The sequence below is a fragment of the Juglans microcarpa x Juglans regia genome, chromosome 3D (genome assembly GCF_004785595.1).
Source record: "Juglans microcarpa x Juglans regia isolate MS1-56 chromosome 3D, Jm3101_v1.0, whole genome shotgun sequence".
Lineage (NCBI taxonomy): Eukaryota > Viridiplantae > Streptophyta > Magnoliopsida > Fagales > Juglandaceae > Juglans > Juglans microcarpa x Juglans regia.
Window position 1 is genome coordinate 11,008,509 of NC_054598.1, and position 24,620 is coordinate 11,033,128.

The following is a 24,620-nucleotide window of genomic DNA, read 5'->3' on the forward strand; positions in this document are numbered from 1 at the left end:
GGCATCCCTCATCCATCACAGAGACACCGACGGCAGACTGAAGAACCGAACCGCGCTGCATTGAAACCGATAATATTGGTTTTCTCTCCTCAATCAAGCGGTTTCGGTTGGTGCTAAACTCTCATGGCAGACATCGGTGGGGTCTCGGTTTGGCGCTAAAACCAACGCCGAAACCATCGGTGTACACCCCTACTTCTATTACTAATTATACCAAAAAAAAATTAAATTAGGAATGGAAAATGAGACGTAAACTACTACTCCAAAAGTTACATATATGCTATAGATTTTCATCTCTCTTTTTTTCCAGATTTTTTGTCCCAATTAAAGCATCTTGAAATTTTTTATAAGATCAATCCGGAAATCCTATTATTAACTTATTGCCTTCGTATTATAAGTGTTATGTTTTCCTAATTATTTACATAATTATTAATTATAAATGAGATGACATTATGCAATATTATTATGCCGAGTGATTTTTCCACTTGAATCAATGGCCAAAACGAAAAAGCAGCCTAAATATTTATAAGCATCTACTACACTTTTTATCCTTTTTGTGCAAAAGCTGATTCACTACATATTTCAGCTATTATAATCGTGATGATTGATTGGACTCCAAATATTCCATTGCATATGGTGGGGTCATTATCGCGTGGGTTTTTTTTTTTTTTCCCTTCGCTTTTTTCTTCTTCTCGACAAATAAAATATTTATAAATAAATTAACGGATACAATACACAATTTTGGTACAGTGGGAGTCCCCTACAGTCTTTCCAAAGCCAACACACATTACAATACAAAAGTAAAAAAACAAAGGAGGTGATCTGAGTCAAAAGATTGACTTCCACCCAATTCTCATAAGGGGAGATTGCTTGGTGACGATTTTTAAATAGTTTGATGAACAGACTATAAAATTACAACTAGAAACCACAATACAAAGGGGTGTGTTGCAACCTGTTGGTCTGGATTGGCTGAAATGAACTGTTACATCCACTTTCACTCGATTATTGGTTAGGGAAAGCGAAAACATAGTGTAGCAACCGAAAACTGTGACGAATCACTGGCAAGGGGGTGTTACTGGTGGTAGAGGCGCGTGCGTGCATACCATGCGCCACAACTGGAGTGAAGAGAACAATCGGATCTGGAAGATCTGAAGCCATAGATCCTGAAATTGATGCGCGTGGTGGCAGAGTGTTGTCCAAGGCGCGACGACGGCGCGTGAGGATCATGCGCAGCATAAGCTGCGCATGGGGCAATGCGCTGCACAGATGGGCGAGTTTCTTCCGCCAGTTTGATCGGCACCTGGAGAAGCTGAAGAAGGGGCGCGTGTTCACCCTAGGTCGTCGAAAAGCAACAGATCGGCAAAGATAAACAGTGCTACCGGAAAACTAAAAAAAAAACATAGATAAATGGAAATAAAGGCCATGCCCGGGGAGGATGGGAGGTGGGTGGAGCCGAAGCATCAACCCCCCTCCCCCAGATGAACAAAAAGACTTTCTGGGAAGGCAATAGGCACGCTGGAGAGAAACGGCTAAGAGAAAGAGAATGGCATTATTATTGCGTAATTGCCAATTACAAAGCAACCTCCTATTGGTTTCCCTTGTTTTTTCCTGGAAACAAAGAGAGAAGAAAAACAACCAACTATTTAAAGAATAAACTTATTAATTTCCACATATGCAATTTCCAATCAGAGTATTTTTTAGATTTGTGGAATTTGGTTTATTGTTGTGGTGGCTCAACTTAATGATTGGACCCGACAAATGATTCGTTATGGTTTGCACTATTTTTTACTAAAGAAGCGCTAAGACAGTGAGTTCTTTCGACTTCCAGCTTGAGTAAAAATCAGACAGAGAGTTTGCTCGAGTTCCGCCTTAACAATGGGCCCGAGCGAAAGTCAGGCAGAGAGTTCGCTCGATTTGTATTAGACACGCCGCTCAAGCGAATATTACAAAAAAGTATAAATTAGGGTTTTGCCGTGTAACCCTATAAATATAATTCTTTTGTACAATATGACCATTTTGAATAGTGAAAAATCATCCCAAAAGTGTACATTGTGATTCCTCAACATAATAAAACCCTCTGCAGTTCCGTGGACGTAGGCACGTTGCCGAACCATATAAATTTGTGTCATACAATTGATTGTTTGATTATTTTTTGTTTAGTTTTACTTTATTGTCATCGTTTTCACAATAAGTATAGTTAGTGTCAATGCAGCAATCCTTCGTATATATGTGAAGGATGTCAAACATTTACCTCACTCTATCCAACAGTAGGATGTTGATCTGGATAAAACCAGTTGTGGTGTAACTGGTCTAGTCCGGTTTTGGATAAAATCTAAGACCGAATCGGTATGTACCGGTTTTGTATTTTTCAAAACCGATTATGTCCCGGTTACCCTCCTAAACCGATACCTCCGGTTTTACCAGTTTTCGGTCCGATCCGGTCCCCTTTTTTGGTTTTTTTAAAATGTAAAAAACATATAATAAAATGTTACTTCTTATGATAAAATGTTATTAATAATTTAATATATATATATATATATTATTTTTAAAGTATATGATCAATTAAATTTTCATCTTTAAAATTAAACTTTTATAAATTATAATAACATTATCTTATATATAATTATATTAATAACATATGATTAAACAAATTACAAATGTTCATATTTAAGATTAACATTTTATGTTATAATTTATAAATTATAATATGAAATTATTTCATATATTATATATAATTATATATATTATATAAACAAATTTAATATATAATAATATATTATTTATAAAACTTATATATATAAATATTTTGTATAATATATAAAATTAATTTTTATATATATATTTTTTCCAACCGGTCCTGCCCTGGAAACTACAGATTCGAAACCGGACTGGATCCGACTTGTTTTCATAATATAGGAACCGGTTCCGAACCAACCGGTCAGGACCGATTTTTCAGTTTTCCAGTTTAAATTTATACCCTAAAAACTAGGCAATTTGCAATCTTCTCTCTTGATCATCGAAGCAGAAATTTTTTGAGAAGAATAAAAAAAAAAAAAAAACATTTTTTATTGAGTTTTACACTCAGGAAAGGTTTTCAGAAATGTGGAGCAGCGACTTTCAAAACTGATTAATGTAGATATTTAAATTATTATCTATCTTAACATCCAAAAAACCCTGTAAAGAAAGTCAAAATAAGAAACAGCGAGTACACTTTGATCTCTTGTTTAATCCAAGCTTCGCAGCAAATACTCAACCTTAATTTGCTTTGTTAGGGGCATGATCCAATCCCCAAACAGATCGGCAACTAAACTTGGCTTGATTTTATATGCTGGATCAGCCACATCTTCCTCTTGCTTGATCTTTACATCTTTCCCAAATATTTTAGCCTTCATCTCTACTCTCTTTTTGTCTAATCATTGTACATTTTTTTCTTATTATATTGATAGTATGAATAAAAAAAATTCCACTTCGCATAGAGGCTCTCTCCTGTCATTGTGCAAGTTGATTGCTTACCACAGTGGTAGGCTATACAATCTTAGAAGAGTATTTTTTAATGATATTGTGAATTTTTTTATTTTTTTTAAAAATATTTATGATGATGAAAAAAATACATGAAAAAAGGAAAAAGAAAAATAAAAAAGTGATATGTACTTTTCAGGACACAAATTTGAGATATATTTTCAGTAAGTGTAGTGCTGCTCATCTTATAAAAATATTTACGGTGGGGCCTGTGTATCAGGCTTGCTGCATAACGGGATGGACGGGGATATGGAAGAACTATACAAAAAAACTTTTCTTTGTCTGAGCATGAGAAGGAAGAGATTGTGGTGGAGACAAACTTGTTTGAACAGACAAGAAATAGAGGTGCCAATTGTTTGGTTATGGCTATACTCAATGACCGTCATTTTAATAAAGAAGCGATGAAGCAAACAATGAGGAGAATTTAGAGACCAGTGAAGAAGATTCTGTTCAAAGACCTGGGGCCAAATTTGCTGATTGTGGAGTTTGAAGACCTCAGAGACAATGATCGTGTGATGAGGGAAGGGTCTTGGTCCTTTGATAGACATATCCATCTGATTAAAGAGTTAGATATCTGTCAGCAACTCAACCAAATCAAATCAAATTTGCAGAAGCCTCCTTCTAGATTTGTAGCCTGCTCGGTTTGACCTCACAACAATTTTTGAGTTTTTATTTTTTCTTCATTTTTCTTTTCACATTTTTTAAATATATTTAAATATTTTTAAAAAAATACACCAATACACTTAAAATCACTTTCTTAATCACTAAGAGTGTGTTTAGATGTTAAAGTGAGTTGAGTTGAGTTGAGTTGAGATGATAAAATATTGTTTGAATATTATTTTTATTTTTAGATTTTAAAAAGTTGAATTGTTTATTATATTTTGTGTTAGAATTTGAAAAAATTGTAATGATGAGTTGAGATAAGTTGAGATGAGTTGAGAGGAGTTGAAGATCCAAACTAAGCCTAAGTAAAAAAAAAATAAAAAATTTCCGAGCAGTACACTTAAGCGGTAATATAGAAGCATCAAAGTAGGCTTTCTAATTTATGATCTCCCACTACAAGTTATAAATGAGAAGGTGGGGATACTCGTCGGCGAGGCCATTGACATTGTCGGAGAGATTGATGCGGAACAAGGAGATATGGCATGGGGTGAATTTCTTGGAATCAAGGTTCGTCTTGATATTACCAAACCTCTCCTGAGAGAAAAACGTATTAATTGTAGGCAAAGTGGATCTTGTTGGGTTCATTTTGTATATGAACGATTACCCTACTTCTGTCATGTTTGTGGAAGAGTAGGACACGTCTATCGAGATTGTGCCTTATGGCAAACTCAAACGGATCAATTTTAGGAAGATCGACTTCCATTTGATCAATGGGTGCATTCAGTGAGTATAGGCGGCAGAGGGAAAGATTTTCATGAGTAGCATGCCAACCATGATCAGAATTCTTCGCCGGTCCGATCACCGAGTTCAGTTTGGAAAGATGCACGATCAACGGCTAAAAAAATGGGTGAGAGAGATATCATATCGGATGCTGAGAATATACATGGCAAAATTAGAGGCGGATTGAGTGCTGAAGAGAGAAATCTAACAGAAAAAAAGGAAGTTACCTTCTGAGACTGAAAATGCAAACTTCCTAAAAGCCTCCCAAATTGTAGCAGGTCCCTTAATGGATGGAGAGAGCGGGAAGGAGAAAATGGTTGATGAAGTTTCAAACAGTGTTTCCATAATTTGAAGGGTCTCGTGCAAGACGAGGGTATGGAAACTAGGCCTTCATTTGAGAATAATGTGGATAAGGCCTCTGAGGATAGCCCGATAGCCCAACTAGTTGTGACCAAAAAGCCCATTACTGGCAAGAAATGGCAACGACTGAAGAGAACTGCTATTACTGAGTATTAAAGTTAGATAGATACTCAAATACAAAAGAGGAAGGAAGTATACAATGAAGAGGCCTCTCCATAGAGGCATACCAAATAGAAAAGAGAGAAGATGAAAGGACAGGAACACAATCCAACACTATCGGTAGAGGCTAGTTTCCAGCCCCTTTGAGAGTAATGAAACTCATAAGTTGGAATTTCCGTAGACTTGAAAACCCACAGAGAATTCGTGCTCTTCGTGACCTGATCAAAAAGGAAGGTCTCGATATTTTGATAAAGCATACAGCTAGGAAGACGAAGGTTGTTTGATGTGGATAGTGAGGGCAGAAGTGGGGGTTATAGCTTTAATGTGGAAAAAGGAAATTTTGATCAATATTAAAAGTTTTTCCAAAAACCATATTGATGCTAGAATTTATGAGGATGGAAAGGGTATGGACTGGCAGCTTACTGGTGTTTACTGACATCTAGATACAACAAAAAGACATGAACCATGGAGTTTGATTAATGCAATAGAAGTTGGGGGTGATCAAGCTTGGCTGGTCTTTTGGGATTTCATGAAATTCTATGCATACGAGAGAAGTATGAAGGGAGAGATAGGCCAGAAAGACAAATGATGGAGTTTAGAAACATGATAGATGGTTGTGCATTGAGTGATATGGGATATGAGGCAATAAGCGCACTTGGTGTAACGTGTAATAGAAGGGGAGATAATCATAGCATATTAGTGAAAGGTTGGATTGATTATTGGCCAATAATATGTGGATCAATCTTTTCCCCAATGCAAGAGTAACACATGGAACAACAGCTCATTCGTATCATGTACTTATAATTCTACAGATACATGGTGACCAATGCTATAGTAGAGGCAAAAGTTATTTAGGTTTGAAGTTATGTGGGTAGACCATGAAGATTGTGAAAGAATAATTGCAGAATCTTGGCGTAGAGGTCCTGCTAATGCATATATAAAGAGGATGATTGACAAAATTTCAGCTTGCAATCAACAACTAGAAGTATGAAACAAAAGAACATTTGGATTAGTCCACAAAAGACTAAACAATCAAGAGATCAGCTTCAACAAATCTAAATGTCTGACCCTTTGTGATTGAGAATAGAGAAGCATCAAAATGCTAGAAATACTTTACAGTGCTGGTTGGAGAGAGATACTATGGAAACAAAATATCAAAGGCATTGTGGCTCCAAGCTAGGGACAAAAATACGAAGTACTTACACAAGATGACATCTCACAGAAAGAAAAATAATTTTATTACTTGACTAAAAGATGGCGAGGGGTTGTGATTATTATACGTCATTATTATAATAATTAGTTTTCTTATTAAAATATTATACTATTTAGAGAAATAGATACAATATATCGATTTTAGTACATTAAATCGAATAGTATAAGTTTAATATAAACAATTAATATGGGAACAAAATATATGGAACTGAAAATATAAGAAAAATAATGTCATTTCATGATATATACAACTTCAAATGCATAAATCTCTAATAAGTTCTTTATAAAAAAAAAGTAGATTTCACCATAAGAAAAAATTACTTTTAGACCCACTGTATAAAACCTTCTATAAAATTTGTATATTTAGTGACGAACATTGGGCCTGGGTTTAAAAATAATAAATAAATAAATAATAATGATAGTTACAGATTTTAAAGACTCGTTTATTTTTACAATTTATTTCAATTCATCTCATCTAATTATTATAATTTTTTTAAATTCTCATACAAAATAAAATAAATAATTTAACTTTTTCAAATCTTAAAATAAAAATAATATTAAAAATATATATTCTTATAATATTTTATTTAACTTTTAATTTTTATCTTAACTTATCTTATCTTATTTCATATCAAACTGTTTTGACAGATGAGATAAGATCTTAAACTTTGTTTGTTTTGGCAGATGAGATGAGTTGAGATTAAAGTTAAAAGTTAAATAAAATATTATTAAAATATATTTTTTAATATTATTTTTATTTTAATATTAAAAAAATTGAATTATTTATTTTATTTTTGTGTGGAGATGAAAAAATTTGTAATAATTAAATAAAATGGAATGAGTTGCTGTGAAGATAAACGAGGCTTTAGACTGACCCCAAGCACTTTGAATCCTTCGGGGGGCAAAACGAAAGACTCCGAGTGAAGCAAACGCGGGCACAGGAAAATCCTAGCACACAGAGTGGAAAGCAATCGGAAGCTTCAAAAGGATGGCGCTTTCTGGGGACTTGAGGATCTCTGCAACACTGGGCTCCTACCCTATGTACCCCTTCGAAGCTTTTTGCGTCCTTCAAAGGTCTGAGCTCTCACCCTTTGTTCCTCTGTGCTGATTTCCTTGCATTTTTATCTCTGCATCTCGTCGACTCTATATGGGTTTCATGCAATTTGTTTCAAATTCCTGATTTCCGTGCTTAATTGCCGTGGAAGTGGAAGTAACAAAGGGTAACCTGGAATATGGTAACTTGTCGAGGGTTGGAGTGGTAATTGCGAGATTCCGCATTCCCTTTTGAATTGCTCAGCTACCAAATAAAGCATTTTTAAGAGTTTCCCAATTCTTCCATATGTGTGATTGTTATTCAGCTTTAGGAGCACTCTCATTGTATTAGTTAAAGGTTAAATCTAATGAGAATTTAACTATTGAACCATAAAATATATCACATTAGAATAACTATATTCTAGCTACAGTAACTTCTAAAGTTGAAAGATACTGTTTATTCATCAAATTTATTTTATATTATTTGTTTCTCTCTCGATGTCTCATTTCTAGTTTCTATTTTTAATTCATAATTTAATTAGAATATGATTACTAATTAATATATAATATTATGAATAGTAAAATATGATAACATAATTTAATTTAATAATTAAAATATTTTTGAAATTATTAATTACTCATGAATAAATGGATAATTCAATGTAGAGATTTAATGTGAATAGTCAAAACCAAATTCATATTTTATTATTTTATTGTCATATAATAAAAAAATGACTATTCCAATGTGGAGACTTATGTGAATAGAATAGTTAAAAGTTAAATTCATCTTATATTCATAAAAAATGTACTTTAATTTTAGTTAATCCAATGAGAGTGCTCTAAGGTTCCGTGGTTCGATGAATTAGGCGTGGTTTATGTCGATTGATGAAATGGGGTTTTGTTTGTCCTTTATTTGTCTCATAGATAATTCGCATGCGCGCGTAAGCTTATGATTTATGCAGCTTGGGGTGGTACTGATATCTGAAAGGAAAGGTAGGATATTTGATGGTAAAGCCAGGGTCTTTGTTCTTGTCACGCGTTCTTCGCCAAATTCAAATTGAGCATTTCTCCTGCGAATGTTTGTTTGCTCAATGTAGTTTCATTATAAGGGTGTACCAACCTGAAACAGTAGATAAAACGAATATGAAATTTGAGCAAATGTTGTTCTCTCAAAATTTTGCTAATTGAGGTGTATTTTATTCAGAATAAAGAACTAGGGAGATATTTCCACTTGGTAAATATTTTAATTTTCCTGGTGACAAGCCATTGCATTTGACTAGGATGTTTATCAGAATTATTAGGTTCAGCTTGTTTGCGTTATTCAGTGTTAATGGGGGAACAATTCGGTTAGCCGGGTAGATGCCTGGAGTGTGGAGTAATAAATTGCATTTTGTTTTTCTCTTTATCCACTAAGGGTACGTTTGAATCTCAAACTCATCTCAACTCATCATTACATTCAATTTTTTCAAATTTCAAAATAATAATAATATTAAAAAATAATATTCTAACAATATTTTATCATTTCAACTTAACTCAACTCAATTCAGTTCAACATCCAAACGCAGCCTAAAGATTGAGATCATGGTTTTACATAAACAGTCGTCATTCCAATGGAAAAAAATAATAATAATAATAATGGGGGTCTGCAGAAAGATATTTGAGACATTCTTTGTTGCAACATAGGCATTTGACAATATTATTCTTGTTGCAAGAGGGTTTATAAAGTCATTAAACTTTGTGCTTGTGTTATAGGTAGAGTTCTCTGGTTTCCTGAATGGAGGATCAAGCATGGCTGAAGTCATACCCAAATGGCCTAGCATGTCACTTTATAACTGCAATATGCGTGGTCGTCCCAAGCACATTTCTGGTGTCACTGGAGAGAGTAAGTTGTCTCTGAAATCCATCAGTCAAGAATCTGAGAGCTTCCTCCTTGATGCCATTAACCTGAGCTTTTTCGAACGTTTAAACTTGGCTTGGAAGATAATGTTCCCATCACCAGCATCTAGAAACAGCTCTAATGCTAGGATTGCCAAGCAGCGCTTGAAGATGATTCTCTTCTCTGACCGATGTGAAGTGAGTGATGAGGCAAAAAGGAAGATTGTCAACAATATTGTGCGGGCTTTATCAGATTTCGTGGAGATAGAATCGCAGGATAAAGTTAATCTGAGTGTCTCTGCCGATTCAGACCTTGGAACCATTTATTCCGTCACCGTACCTGTACGGCGGGTGAAACCCGAGTATCAAGATCTGGATGAGGCTGGAGCAATAACAAATATCGAGTACAAGGATACCGGAGAGAGTTCAGGTTCTGTTGATGTTAGATTTGATTTCTTCATTCCAGATTAAAAGGTCCCATTTGGATGCGTAGCCACCGGCCAGCGAGCCAACTTTAAAATTTGTAAATATATCCGATGTACTTAAAGAGATTGAAAGTTTTGCTGCTTTTCAATTTGTACTTTGTAGTTAATTTGATGTTTTGGCTTGAGGACTCTATTGCGTACAGTCTACAGATATCTCTCTGTTCATCGCAAGTTCATGTTGGTTCTTTGTCAGGGGTGTGTGCATGCATGTATTTGCTTGTCACAATTACGTTAGATCAACTATAAAACCATTGAGATCTATGAAGGTAGATTTTTATGCGTGTTTTCCGACTGATACAATTGAGCTCTATGGAGGTTAATCTCCGGTGTTTTCAGAGCATTGGTAATGGACTAGTCAAATGCTAATACAAATCTAAATTTTAGTTAGATGTAAGAAAAAACCTCTACATTGGACTAGCCAATGGTCCAAAGCTTAAGACTTGATGAATAGTAAATCTTAAGTCATCTCTAAATATGGTTAGCTACTATTCACAATAGAAAGTAATATTTAATTATTTCATCACTTTCCTCTCGCTTTAAATGGTAAAATATGCATGACATGCACATTATTTTTACTAATTGATAGAGTAGACACATTTTTTCTACAAAGCATGAAAATCTAAAAAATATATAAATTGTATTTACAAAAAAAAAATTAAAAAAAAAAATATATATATATATAATATTATATTATTATTTTAACTTTATAATGACTAGTCCAATGTGAATTTATAATGATTAGTCTAATATGGACTCACTTGTTAAAAGTTAATATTATAATTAAAAATTAAGATTCTAATCAAACTTTAGACTTGACAATGACTAGACCATTGCTATGCTCTCATAAGGCAATAAAATTCCTCGACAGTACTTGGTATCTTTGACAACTTTTTGGATTTTTTTTTTGTTTTCCCCCCTTTTTGCCATTTTTTGGTCAACTTTCAGGGGGTGGAACTTGCTACCGGTTGGTTCGGTTTTAGGGAAGTGAAAAACTTTATAATTTCTTTTAAAAAAAATTTGGAGATATGCTTTAGGTTGCGTTTGGATATTGAGGTGAGTTGAGATGATAAAATATTGTTAGAATATTATTATTATTTTAGGATTTGAAAAAGTTGAATTGTTTATTATATTTTGTGTTGGAATTTGAAAAAGTTGTAATGATAAGTTGAGATGGGTTGATGATCCAAACGAAGCACTTCCATTTGTGAAAGTTGGTAAATTAAATTGAAAATTTATTTTGACAAGAATTTTGAGAAGAGAAATATGTTCTTTTTGTGAAATTTGTTTTGATTTTTATGTTTTTTATTTTACATAAACTTGAACAAATGCTTAGAGGAATTTATTAAGAAAAGTGATAAATACTTTACTTTCATAACTATGTTTTAAAATGAGATTTTTTTCTTTAATCTTCTAAGAGTAAAATCACTTTACAAAAGAGAAATGATAGGATTACTATCTTCCTACTACTTATTTACTACTCATTCTATATTTGATTTTTTTTAATTTTTAATTTTACTTAATAGTTAAGGAAGTGATTATTTATAAAATTATATATTTTTTTAATTTTTTCTTAATGGTTAAAAATGTTAAAAAAATATTTAAAAGAAAATGATAAAAAAATAAAAAAACTTGAAATGAACTATGAGTAGTAAATAGGTAGTAATAGAGTAGTAATCCTATCACTACCCTTTACAAAAAGAGTATACCTCCATTTTAAAATATGTATTGTGAAATATGTTGCGTGAATATCATTATTCATTTATCAAACAATTTAGGTCTTGTTTAGATTCAAAAAATTTATCTCAATTCATCTTATATAATCATTATAATTTTTTCAAATTTTTAAATAAAATATAATAAAACTTGCCAAACGTGGGAAAAAAAAAAACAAAAAGCTGTGGGAGAATGAACCCGACGTGAATCGAACACGCAACCTTCTGATCTGGAGTCAGACGCGCTACCATTGCGCCACGGATCCACATGTAATCGGTTGTTTCAATTAATAATGATATTTAATACGGCTAATCTAAATCCAATGCGCCGTAGTCGTAAGGACGCATCAGTTTGATTTTTCTTATATTCCCCGCTGGGCGGGAACTTTTCGTATCTTCACTTCACCCTCGTGCTTCAGTCCCCTCCCCAGCTCCTTCCAATCCTTCTCTAGGGCGCGTTAGGGTTTTTTTGAGTCTAGCTTCCACGAAGAGCTCAAGTTTTTTACTCTTCCTGATCTGATCCATTGCTGCGATTCCATATCTCTTTGCCTCGCTTGCTGCAAATGCACCGAGTTGTTCCGAAATGAACGGAACTTGTTTGGAGTTCGAAAAACCTATTCGAGACGCCATTTCCAGAATTCATTTCGCTCCCTACTCTAACAATCTCCTTATTTCTTCTTGGGACTCCGTGAGTGTTTTAATTTTTAGTTCTTGTTTTAGGTTTGTTTTGTGTGTAATGCTGTTGACTGAAGTAACTGGGAATTTCTTACGCAGAGTCTGAGATTGTACGATGTGGATGGGTCTGTGCTCAGACTAGAAGCTCAGTCCGAAGCCGCGCCTCTTGATTGTTGTTTCCAAAATGAATCTGTTGCTTTCAGCGCTGGCTCTGATGGATTCGTTAGAAGGTTAATAGAACTCTACCCTCAATTTGAGGCTTTCCTTAGTTTCGAATTTATGTCGTATCCTTTCCGGTATAACAAAATACGAATTAATTAACTTCTTTCTAACGGTTTATTTCGGGGTATATGTTATATACAATTCCGTAACGCATTGGATTGATTAATGATCGCTTTTGTAGAGATAGGCATTATGAATGTTTTTCAGTTTATTTATATTATGTTTTTTTTTCAAAAAAAAAAAAAAAAATACCCTTAGCATTTGTTGGATTTTTTTTTTTTTTTTTTTTTTTAATAATTATTAGGAATGTTATGCTGACTCACTATGGGAAACTTCGACCTTAGGTATGACTTGCATTTGGGAACTACCGCTACAATTGGAAATCATGATGATATAGCAACGAGCATTGGATATTCTGATGAAACGAGTAAGCAATTATTAGCACCTCAGTTATTAAGTTTTAATTATATTGGAATTGAATTGTGACCTTACTTTATTTTTCAGCTACCGTTTTAGGTTGCCAGAAGTCTTGGAAAAACATACCATTTTGTGGGGAGGCTATTTAGTCATTGGTAAATAAAGTTTCTTTAGTGGTATCTGGAAGACCTATCTGTTTACATGATTCGTGGTAGTTATGTATGACCTATGGCCTTAGTTCTTTTGATTAGAATATAGAATTTTATTCACTCTTGAAAAGTGGTGAAATCCAAGTGCATAGAGAGCCTACAATAGATACACCTAAGCATTAGAAGGAAAAAGAAGAAGAAAATTCTGATTTTGAAGATCAGTATCACAAATATGAGCGACCACACAAGGATAAGTAAATTTCTACCACTGAGTAGAAACTCCATCACTGGATAGTCTCTGAGACCAAAAGTGGTAAGCCTGTCATGGTGGAACTATATTCTTATGGAATTACGTTTGTTATCCTTCTAGTGAAGACGCACAGCTTTGCTTTTCTTTTTTCTGTCTAAGGCTTTGTACTTACATCATTTATCATCTACAATAAAAAGGTAATTTCTTCTTCTGGTGGTGCTCTTGGTTATCATCTTCCCTCCTTTTTCTGTATACAAGATGTTCAGTGGGCCATAATTTGAAAGGCATGTGAGGTGCTGGACCACAGTCATTCTAATGTGTGTTTTTTGAGAAAAAAAAACGTATTTCTCTTGGGTTCTTTTATCACCTATTGGCTGCAAGTTAGCACTATGCTATGATGCTATTATACTCAAGATGAAGTTTGCTTTGTCTTCTTCCATCAGCAAAGGGAAAATCGATTTCAACTCTTCTATGTACATTTTTTTTCTCTCAGCAATTACAATGTTTTGGTTATGTATTCTGGTACATTTGCCGCAATAAACCTGTCTTGAGGTAGAAGCTTATCAAAATCCAACTTGAAAGGCAACTCATCTATTTACAAACTTGAAATTTTTGGCGCTAGCATTTACCAATCGCTTGCAAATAAAGAGGTTGGAATCCTGTCTAAACTGCTGTTAAAGGTTCTTGTTTTTCCCTCTTTTTTGCTTTTCTCATTCATTCGGCAGTCTTGTTTGTGGAAGGAAAGAGTAAGATTCCACTATCTTGAAAATAAGGTTACAGGCCCCTCTTTATATAGATGATAATGCTCATCTATTTTAGGGATATTTACAGCTAATCTAGAAAGGAAATCAGAACTACCTAAAACTGAAAGCTATAAAACAGGAAACTTATATCTACAGATTTGGTAACAGACTACCAAATCTTCTAAAATCATGGGATAAGAAAAACTGATCTGTTAGCTGTAGATCTTCTAGATATTAGCCCCTAATATTGCTAACAGATCCTTAAACATAAATCTCTCTATAATTCTACACTCCCCCTCAAGCTGGGCGGTAAATATTAATTAACCCCAGCTTGGAACTCAGATCATCAAACACCTTTCTCGATAGAGCCTTGGTAAGGATGTCTGCTGCCTGAAGACATGTAGGCACGTACAACATCTTGATTATTCCTTCCTCTATCTTCTCCTTTATAAAATGTCGATCAATTTCCACATGTTTTGTTCTATCATGATGAACTGGATTTTTGGCAATGCTGATTGCTGATTGATTATCACAGAACATTTTCATAGGTTCTTCATCTGAAATTTTTAATTCCTTTAGCACCCTTTTTAACCAAATTCCCTCACAAATACCGTGTGCCATTGCCCGGAATTCAGCTTCTGCACTGCTTCTTGACACCACTGACTGCTTCTTACTTCTCCAAGTGACCAAATTTCCCCACACAAAAGTGCAATATCCTGAAGTTGATCTTCGGTCTTGTACTGATCCTGCCCAATCTGCATCGCTGAACACTTCAATATCTCTTCTTTGGTTCTTCTTAAAAAATAATCCTCTACCTGGTGTTAGTTTCAGGTATCTCAGGATTCTATACACAGCTTCCATGTATTCTTCATTTGGATTGTTCATGAACTGACTTACCATGCTAACAGCAAATCCAATGTCTGGTCGTGTGTGAGATAGGTATATTAGTTTACCTACTAATCTTTGGCATCTTCCTTTGTCCACGGGTGCACAATTTTCCTTAGCTCCTAGTTTGATAGTTGGATCCATAGGAGTATCTACCGGCTTGCACCCGAGCATTCCAGTCTCTTTTAAGAGATCTAGGACATATTTTCTCTGTGAGACAGAGATTCCCTTTCTTGACCTTGCAATCTCCATACCTAGGAAATATTTAAGATTCCCAAGGTCCTTGATTTCAAATTCTGCAGCTAGTAAACTTTTGATGGTGCAGATTTCCTCTTCATAGTCTCCTGTTAGGATTATGTCATCCACATACACTATGAGGACATCAAGTTTTCCTGCAGAAGAGCGTTTAACAAATAGTGTATGGTCCGTCTGACATTGAGAGTAGCCATGCTTCTTCACTACCTTTGTGAATCTTTCAAACCAAGCTCTTGGAGATTGCTTGAGCCCATATAGAGATCTCCTAAGTTTACAAACCTTGTTGCATGTAGTTTGTGTCTCAAATCCGGGAGGAATTTCCATGTACACTTCTTCAGTTAGGTCCCCATTTAGAAAGGCATTCTTGACATCTAGTTGGTGGAGAGGCCAGTCAAGGTTTGCAGCCAAGGATAATAAAACCCGAACTGTGTTTAACTTGGCTACAGGAGCAAATGTCTCCTCATAATCGATTCCATATGATTGGGTGAATCCCTTTGCAACCAGCCGTGCCTTGAACCGATTAACACTCCCATCTTCATTATATTTTACTGTGAAGATCCATTTGCAGCCTACTGGGCGTTTCCCGGTTGGTAAGTCAGAGATTTCCCAAGTTCCATTTTTCTCTAGTGCATGAATTTCTTCATACACTGCTGATTTCCATTCTGGTGAGCCGAGAGCTTCTTGTATATTATTAGGAACTTGGATGTTGTCGAGGTTGGCAACAAAAGCTTTGAACTTCGGTGACAATCCTTCATATGACACAAATGTGTATATCGGATGTTTTGTGCATGATCTTACCCCTTTTCTCACAGCAATAGGAAGACCACTGTCATCATTAATTTCAGGATTAGTGTTACCTGGTGGATCTTCACTTGGTCTAGGACTTGAGTCAGACTCTTGGGTTTGCTCAAGAGATGCTTGTTGTTCCATCTCCTTTTGGTTCTTTCTCCTCCTTGAGTAGGTAATCAATTCATCACTCTTTGTTGATTGAATAGTGTCCAGATTTTGAAGTGTGTCCAGATTTTGAGCTGGATTGTTGGCTTGATCTTGAGTAGGAGATTCTAGGAAGTAAGAAGACTCAAGGGAGAGGTTTTGAGGAGGAAGTGATTCATGATTTAGTGATGGGCAAGTTTGGTCAGAATTATGAGAGACATGAGGTGATTCTTCAATATCCCAAAGCTGATATTCTAGGATAAAATTAGTCTCCCCCTGAATATCAGATTTGGGGAAATAAGGTTGTTGCTCAAAGAAGGTGACATCCATGGAGTGATAGAATTGTTTAGTGACCGGTGAGTAGCATTTATATCCTTTTTGAGTTGGAGAGTACCCAAGGAAAATACATTTATGAGCTCTAGGATCAAGTTTGTCCCGGTGTTGTTGATGGACATGGACAAAAGCTGAACACCCGAAAACTTTGAATGGGATGGTGGAGATGAGACGAGTAGTGGGAAAGGACTGAAGGAGAATTTGACAGGGAGTCTGGAAGTTAAGAATCCGAGATGGCATCCTATTTATGAGGTATGCAGCAGTAAGGATGGCTTCACCCCATAAATATTTTGGTACATGGGTAGAGAACATAAGAGACTGAGCCACATCAAGAGGATGCTGGTTTTTTCTTTCGGCAATACCATTTTGCTGAGGAGTGTTAACACAGGAACTTTGGTGAACAATACCATGACTCATGAGATAATCATTAAGGCTGGAATTGAAATACTCTTTGGCATTGTCAGTTTTCAGAATTTGAATTTTTGCTTGGAATTGTGTTTGGATCATGGTATTGAAGGTTTTGAAGATCTGGTTTGCCTCAGATTTTTCTTTCATGAGGAAAACCCATGTGAGTCTAGTGTGATCATCAATAAATGAAATGAACCAGCGAGAACCAGTAACATTTTTTATCCTAGAAGGGCCCCATATATCACTATGAATCATGGAAAAAGGTTGAGATGCTTTGTAGGATCTGTTAGGATAAGAATTGCAAATATGTTTAGAGAATTGACAGATCTCACATTGAAATTCATTTGGATTTTTACTATGGAATAATGAAGGAAACAACTTCTCAAGATACAAGAAATTTGGATGACCTAACCTATAGTGCCATAACATAATTGCACTATCATTATTAGACTGACTCACAGACAAAGAAACAGGACTACTGGACACTGAACAATCTGATTGATGAATTGCTCCTTGAGGATCATTAACCTCTAGAAGATAGAGCCCCGAACACATCTTAGCACTGCCAATCGTCTTCCCCGAGGCCAAGACCTGAAATACACACAGATTTGAGCCAAATTTAGTAACACAGTTGAGATCCCGAGTGAGTTTACTAACAGACAGTAAATTGCAATTTAATTTTGGTACAAGTAGAACGGAATCAAGAGTGATGTTCTCTGAAATTTGAACCGAGCCTGTACCAGCCACCTTTGAGAGTGAACCATCAGCTATTCGCACAGTTAAATTTTTATAGCATGGGGTGTAAGTTGAAAACAGCTTCTCATCTCCAGTCATATGATCAGAAGCTCCTGAGTCTATAATCCATGGACTGAGTCTCTCCTTGTTAGCATTTAGAGCACTTAAAAAATTACCTTTTTGTGCCAGGGATCCGGTACCAACTACAATGGGAGCTGGTGCAGGCAAGGATTGGCTGAACATTTTCTGCAAGATCTCTATCTGTTCCTTGCTGAAGGGAGTTGGTTCGGGTGGAGGTTGTTCATCCATGGAAGCAAGGTTGCCTCGTCCTTCTTTGTCATTGGCAAACCGGGAAGGCCTCCAATCTGCTGGTTTGCCATGAATCTTCCAGCAGTTGTCCTTGGTGTGACCAGGACGTCGACAATGATCACACCATGGTCGCCCTTTCTTTGGTCTGTGATTGTTGTTGTTGTTGGATGGATTCCCTCTCACCACAAGTGCTGAACTCTCAGGATTTGTCACAGAATCTTGAGATCCCATCATGATCTTTTTTCGACTTTCCTCTCTCCGAACTTCTGAAAAAGCTTCTCGGATATTTGGTAGTGGTTTGGATCCTAAAATTCTTTCTCGTACTTCATCAAGGTTCTTATTTAATCCAATCAAAAATTTGTATATTCTTTTCCGTTCAATTATTTGTCTATACCTGATTCCATCATTCGGATAGCTCCAATTGTGCTCCTCGAATAAGTCTAGCTGCTGCCAATACCGATTGAGAGTGTTGAAGTATTGAGTCACTGTTAATTCTCCTTGGCGGAAGTCATGAAGAACACTTTCCACCTCGAATAATTCCGATGTATTCTCATTGTTAGAATATATTTCCCTGGCAGCATCCCAAATCTCCTTTGCTGTTCCATAGAGAAGAAAGTTTTCTCCAATGTCATTTGTCATGGAATTAATGAGCCATGACATGACCATATTATTCTCGGCATTCCAGACTTTGAACTTTTCATCCGTCTTGTTTGGTTTGGCAGCATCTCTGGTGAGATAATCATCTTTGCCCTTTCCGCATATGAACATCATTACGGAATGGGACCATTGGAGATAGTTGTTCCCATTCAGTTTGTGTCCTGTAATGGGCATGAGGTTACTATCATTGTTGGAAGCCATGGCTTCCTGATTGGAGGTGATTTGGGAAACGGTAGCTCTTGAATCACTTTTCCCGTATTTGGCCATATGAGGGAATTAGGGTTCAGAGATTGCTCTGATACCATCTTGTTTATGGAAGGAAAGAGTAAGATTCCACTATCTTGAAAATAAGGTTACAGGCCCCTCTTTATATAGATGATAATGCTCATCTATTTTAGGGATATTTACAGCTAATCTAGAAAGGAAATCAGAACTACCTAAAACTGAAAGCTATAAAACAGGAAACTTATATCTACAGATTTGGTAACAGACTACCAAATCTTCTAAAATCATGGGATAAGAAAAACTGATCTGTTAGCTGTAGATCTTCTAGATATTAGCCCCTAATATTGCTAACAGATCCTTAAACATAAATCTCTCTATAATTCTACAGGCAGCATATTAACACCTCAATTCTTTAGTGATTATTCCATCTTGGTGTAAATCTGTGTAGTTCTGTTGAGGAAAGGATGGTTACTTTTAATAAGCCTTATTCCTTTTCACCAGATATGCACAGACTATGCCAATATGTGTGTATATATATATATATTTAATCATTATCAAATTCTTCTGCTAGGTTAATGGGATTAGTTTTTTATATCTGGATTGATATTCTTAAGGCATAACTATTTTTGCAGTAAAAGACGACATTTACATAATCTTTCTTTGTTATGTAATACATTAGTAGCTTACATGTATGTATATAATGCAGACTGTAGATGTTTTCATTCCCTGGTGATCAGGAAATTTAACATACTATGGCGGTTGTTTTCAAGTGCCTTTTTCCAGCTTCTTCGTAGCCTTTATTAACTAAATGGTGGAAGCTTTTCAAATAAGTGCAGAGAGAAGTTGACAATGACTGTGTAATATTTGGAATGGTGTATACACATTTGCTTAACTGATCAAAGTTGTTAGGGTTAGGCTTTTAACAATATATCTTTTACTTATCACGCAAATCTGATTTCCTATCTCATAGTTCATGATTATGGCCTACCTCTGCTTCCAAAACTTTTATTGTAATATAATAACCCTCTGCTCAATGGAGTAGACACTGTAACCTTTCGCCATTAGCAAATTATAGTAAGCGCCTAGCTGCTATAGAGGTAATAAATGGGGGAACTATTTATCAAGTTAGCATTCCTGATCAGCAATTGATGATCATTAAGCTCTTCCTATTGAGTACAACAGCTGTAATGTTAGTGTTGACGATATAAATTAAATAATAAAATCTACCTCTTCTCATCATCTTAAACCTTTGGGACAAGTGTTAATTTTACATAATATCAGAGCAGAGGTCTGAGTTCAAATCCTGACTCTACACTCTATCCTATTAATTAAATATTTCACGTGTTGGGCTCACTCATTGAGAGAGAGTTTGGCCCACATGTGAGGGGAGTGTTAAGATATAAATTAAATAATAAAATCTACCTCTTTCCATTAATTTAAACTTTTGGGATAAACGGTAATTTCATAGTTCGTGGTGTACATGTTGACTTGACTGGGATATTATCTGATGAAACCTTCCAAAGCATTAGTTAATAACTTAAGAATACTTTACTTGTGACTGTAAAGTGGTAGCTTTCAGTCCATGCTTAATTCTATTTTTGGAATATAAAGGCAAAAATGTAGGGTAATGGGTGGTTTGGTTGTGGGACATGAAAAATGCTGTAGCATTTAGATCTGTCACTACCATGGAATTTCTGAACAAAAGTGATTTCTTCTTTGTTATAGGTCAAGTAATCTCTGCTGGTTTGGATAAGGAGATAGTATTCTGGGACACTCGCACGGCAGAGGCTGTTGCGTACCTGAGAAATCTTGGTGCGGAGGTGGAATCGATGTCACTCTCTGGGTCTAATCTGATGGTAGCCATTGGAGCATCCATATATATGTATGACTTGCGTAATTTAGACAAATTGGTTCAGTCAGAAGATTCACACGTGGGCATTCAAATTAGATGTGTCAGCTCAAGTCCTTATTCTAAAGGTATCGTTACAGAAATTAGCTTTGCGTTGTAAACCATGTAGTTGTTTCAGTTGCCTGAGACTGCTTCAGTGGTAAGCAATATCAGTATCCAAAATACTAAAGATTGCTTAATTATCTGTAGTAATTGAATATTTCCACCATATATCCTCATTTATAATCAAATTTCAGGGATTTACATGTTCTAAGGATACCAAGTTTTGTGGATTTATGTAGTCTAAAGTAAGATTTGTTTCTTGCAGGATATGCGGTTGGATCAGTGGATGGACGAGTAGCAGTGGAGATTTGCCATCCATCCAATCCAAATGACATTAGGTCAGTTTTAGTCTTTTAGATTATAACGCTTCAGTTCTGTGGATCCTGTGCTTTTTTTTTAATATCCTGATTAAAGGACTTTATATTTACTTTATTTATTTGTTATTTATTCCTCAGGGCAGATGATGAACTTGCTTAGCTTGCTTTTAAAATTCAGAAAGTTAATGCAGTTCCCTTTAGGGTACAATTTTTTATTCTAACTCTGCCTGAAGTAAATAAAATTCTCTTTCTTCAAAATGTGAGATCTTATCATGAGTATTGGTCTCCCTTCCTCAAAATGTGAGGGAGTAAATTGATCATTGGATGTCAATCTGAGTTGTACATGCAAAACTTGATAAGAATAATGGTCAAATGCACCAGATTTTAATGCCGTATTCTGAAGTGAAATTGAACTCAACTTTCTAGTATTCAGTTTGGCTACTTAAAAGTTGCAGCAAAAAGAGGAATGCAAAATATTTTTACTGTCTGACTTACTCAAGGCCCAGTATGATAAACAACTTACAATTTCCATGTTGTCATTTCTAATGTACTATTGGCATTATAATGGACCATAATCTCATTAACTTATTGAACCCCTGAACTCTTCTATGCTCTATATACCCTGGGCTTAAGATTTGATTGTTATGACATGGGTTTGCTTTCAGATCTCAACAGTTAGTGCTTTTCCTTTTGCTAGTTAGATGGTTCTCTTGTGTAGTTCCTGTTTCTGGGGTAACACCATCTTTACCTATTAATAAAGTTTATCTCACTTGTCAAAGAAAAAAAAGATCTCAGCACTTGTCTTAAAGCTCTTGATCAAATCAATTATTTTCTTTCTTGAATAAAAGAACTTTTGGACTTTGTACATATATATAGGCTCATACTTTTCTGACAAAATGCTGAATTAAATTTTCCTACAGATACATGTTCCGTTGTCATCCAAAGTCAAAGGATGGAAGATATCATCTTGCATCGGTGAATGACATTGTTTTCAATCCACTGTAGGTATATTCCTATCTCTAGCTTACTATCTAGTGTGTAAAATACTAATTTTATATTTTCCTTGTAGCATCTGTGGTGCTTTTGTTACAGGTGATAATGAGGGTTATGTTACTGCATGGGATGTTCGAAGCAGGAGAAGAATCTTTGAGGTATTACTTCAACTCAAATAGGGCTTTCTTCCATATACTTTGATGGGCAATGCATAATGAATCCATGGTAATGAGACGGTGAGATGGATCCTGTCAGGGAACCCACTCTATGTGATAAGTTTCAATTATAAACTTTGTACAAGTTTTATGGCATTATGCCTTCAAGTTGCAAATAAGCAAGTGGATATCTTTTCTCTTTTTTGAGGGGAGAACTCTGCGTCTCTTCCTACTTGCATGCATGAAAGATGTGGGTTTCTTCTCAATATAGATATACCTGCTTTGATCCTGATAGTCTGTCCTGAGTCAATAAATATTTTTATATCACTCTAATCCTGTTTTACTTTTAGTTGCCTAGGTACCAAAATAGTGTGGCATCCTTGTCGTACAACCATGAGGGACAACTTTTGGCTGTTGCATCAAGCTACACATACCAAGAAGCTAAAGAAATGTTGGTTTTTCTTCTGTTAACATATGCTGCTTAATTTTGTTCAATTTGATCTTTCTGAAAACTCAGAACATAGCAACATACACTTTATTTTGTCATTTATGAGGTGGGTATTAAATCTGTTGCTTGAAACACTTGCATGATTGTGTTGGTGTCCTACTATTCTCGACAAGTCATGAAGTATTTACAGATTAAAAAGTCAAGTCTTCGATGACAAGCTGTGAAGAAGTGGGTGAAGAGTGAAAATTGTGGGGAAAAACTGAATATGCAGAGAAGGGTTTGGTAAATATCGTGTGGGGGTATATCTGATGCAGTGTGCAAATATTTCTGTTACTCGCATGCCGAGGCTGCACATTCCGATGTGTGTAATTGGCATTAGCCATATAATCTTTCTCTGCCTCTTCTTTTGCTGATGTCATTTAGTTTCTTTGAACAACAAAAACTTTCTCAAATCGTGTTTCTTTATATTCTATGTTTGGTATGTTTTCATTCATTTATTTATTTATCATAATTCTATCACTACTATTATTTCAGATCATCTCCTGGGTGTCCACCCACCTGATCCATGGAGCTTTACTCTTTATAACGGCCTATAGTATGGCCACGTGATTTAATTGCCAAATGTATTTAGAGTAAATATCAACATGAAAACATTGCGGTTGTGTTGCAGCATTAAGGGCTTAATACTTTTCATGTGCACTTTGGCTGTAACAGAGAAGAGGTTCCTCAAATATTCATACACGGAATTGATGACAGCTACATTAGATCAGTGTCTGCCGGAAGTTCGAGTAGGAATTGACTGTACAAGGTATTATGCAGGTGATGACCAATATCCATACAGATTTGATTGACATTATAACTACTTTGTATGTTAGTATGTTAAAGATGCTCCATTACTTGCTCGTCACCATACCCAATCGTCTCATGGTCCCTGCATCATGATCCTGCTACCGATATTCTGAATCTGTTCAGACTCATGTAGGATGCACTGATTGATAGTTTTTTCATTTTAAAAAAAACCATTCGAGAGTTTTCAGTTTTTCAATTTTCAAAACCTCTGCACCTAAAGAAAAAAAAGGGGGAAAAACAGAGGCCTTGGAACCCCCCTGCTACGTTGGCTAAAGTTGATTCACATTATCGGATTCTCCCTTATATTTACTTGGTATTTCAGATGAGCCACGTTGGTCTGTGTCAGACTGAGTTCATATGTATTGGACCCTGAAGTTGTAACCCTTGGAGAGGCAATCAGCGTAATTTGCACGACCAAGTGAACAATGTTGGGGGGCCTAGAAATGTTACACCTGCCACTGACCTTGGTGGGATCGTTTTCGAGATGCTAATCCAGAGCTGTAAAAGTAGGAATTGCATATGTTGTAGAATACTAGAATATTTAATTAGTTGCGTAACATTCCTGTCGAAGATATCAATTTGTTGGATTTCCCATTTAGCTCTAATTCATAGCCTCTACTACTTAGATAGCATCTGTACAAGAGCATACACCTTTGTGATGATCAAATCGTATGATCGAGAAAGAGGATCCTGAGATTTCTACAATAACGCGGGGCCTTTTTTTGGGAACTTTATCAATCCCAGTAAACTGAATATTATAAACTCCGTGGCTTAGATATTGATTAAATACTAAAACAAAAGAGTTAATTATGATCAACCCAGTTGCCAATTGGGCTTACAAGGTATATTGGATGAAGGGCTCAACAAAATCCAACTATTGTAGCAAGATGGTTTAAAAATGCTAATTTTATAAAGAAAAATTATATTTACAGTGCGCAATCTTCTCTCTTATCTTGTGTTTATACCCTTTTCTTTTT

At 35.5% G+C, this 24,620-nt stretch overlaps 3 protein-coding genes and 1 non-coding gene across 7 annotated transcripts; 2 read left to right on the forward strand and 2 right to left on the reverse strand.

Moving 5' to 3' along the window:
* The first annotated feature begins 7,482 nt into the window (after nucleotides 1–7,482).
* Nucleotides 7,483–10,147, forward strand: LOC121254655 (cell division topological specificity factor homolog, chloroplastic). Its single transcript, XM_041154773.1, is given in 3 exon segments — nucleotides 7,483–7,673; nucleotides 7,676–7,704; nucleotides 9,415–10,147. Coding segments are annotated over 3 exon segments (678 nt in total). The 5' UTR covers nucleotides 7,483–7,618; the 3' UTR covers nucleotides 10,009–10,147.
* A 1,781-nt stretch (nucleotides 10,148–11,928) lies between these two features.
* On the reverse strand, nucleotides 11,929–12,000 carry TRNAW-CCA. The gene has a single exon. It is a non-coding gene; the product is annotated as a tRNA-Trp (tRNA).
* A 91-nt stretch (nucleotides 12,001–12,091) lies between these two features.
* Nucleotides 12,092–24,372, forward strand: LOC121254657 (mitotic checkpoint protein BUB3.3). 4 transcript variants are annotated; one of them, XM_041154776.1, is made up of 10 exons: nucleotides 12,092–12,422; nucleotides 12,509–12,639; nucleotides 12,976–13,058; nucleotides 20,656–20,907; nucleotides 21,147–21,219; nucleotides 22,119–22,199; nucleotides 22,268–22,349; nucleotides 22,697–22,797; nucleotides 23,509–23,613; nucleotides 23,966–24,372. In XM_041154776.1, the coding sequence occupies exons 1-9, from the start codon at nucleotides 12,318–12,320 to the stop codon at nucleotides 23,591–23,593; spliced, it is 993 nt and encodes a 330-aa protein (XP_041010710.1). In that variant the 5' UTR covers nucleotides 12,092–12,317; the 3' UTR covers nucleotides 23,594–23,613; nucleotides 23,966–24,372. The 4 variants fall into 4 exon arrangements, 2 of the variants coding, with proteins under 2 accessions (XP_041010710.1, XP_041010711.1); XM_041154777.1 differs by having other exon boundaries at nucleotides 23,509–23,602; XR_005938688.1 differs by lacking the exon at nucleotides 22,697–22,797.
* LOC121254656 lies at nucleotides 16,945–18,947 on the reverse strand. Its single transcript, XM_041154774.1, has 2 exons — nucleotides 17,916–18,947; nucleotides 16,945–17,595 (listed from the first exon to the last, which is right to left on the reverse strand). Exons 1-2 carry the CDS (start codon nucleotides 18,904–18,906, stop codon nucleotides 17,561–17,563), a joined length of 1,026 nt encoding a protein of 341 aa, XP_041010708.1. The 5' UTR covers nucleotides 18,907–18,947; the 3' UTR covers nucleotides 16,945–17,560.
* Nucleotides 24,373–24,620: the final 248 nt, after the last annotated feature.

What these genes read in the sequence shown, in the direction of transcription:
- LOC121254657 (XM_041154776.1), top strand. Translation starts at nt 12,318, where the DNA reads ATGAACGGAACTTGTTTGGAGTTCGAAAAACCTATTCGAGACGCCATT. An exon ending in TCTGATGGATTCGTTAGAAG is followed by an intron (nt 12,640 to 12,975) that starts GTTAATAGAACT and finishes CTTCGACCTTAG; the next exon opens with GTATGACTTGCATTTGGGAA. An exon ending in GCAGGAGAAGAATCTTTGAG is followed by an intron (nt 22,350 to 22,696) that starts GTATTACTTCAA and finishes TTTTACTTTTAG; the next exon opens with TTGCCTAGGTACCAAAATAG.
- LOC121254656 (XM_041154774.1), bottom strand. Translation starts at nt 18,906, where the DNA reads ATGGCTTCCAACAATGATAGTAACCTCATGCCCATTACAGGACACAAA. An exon ending in CGGATCCCTGGCACAAAAAG is followed by an intron (nt 17,596 to 17,915) that starts GTAATTTTTTAA and finishes TGTGTATTTCAG; the next exon opens with GTCTTGGCCTCGGGGAAGAC.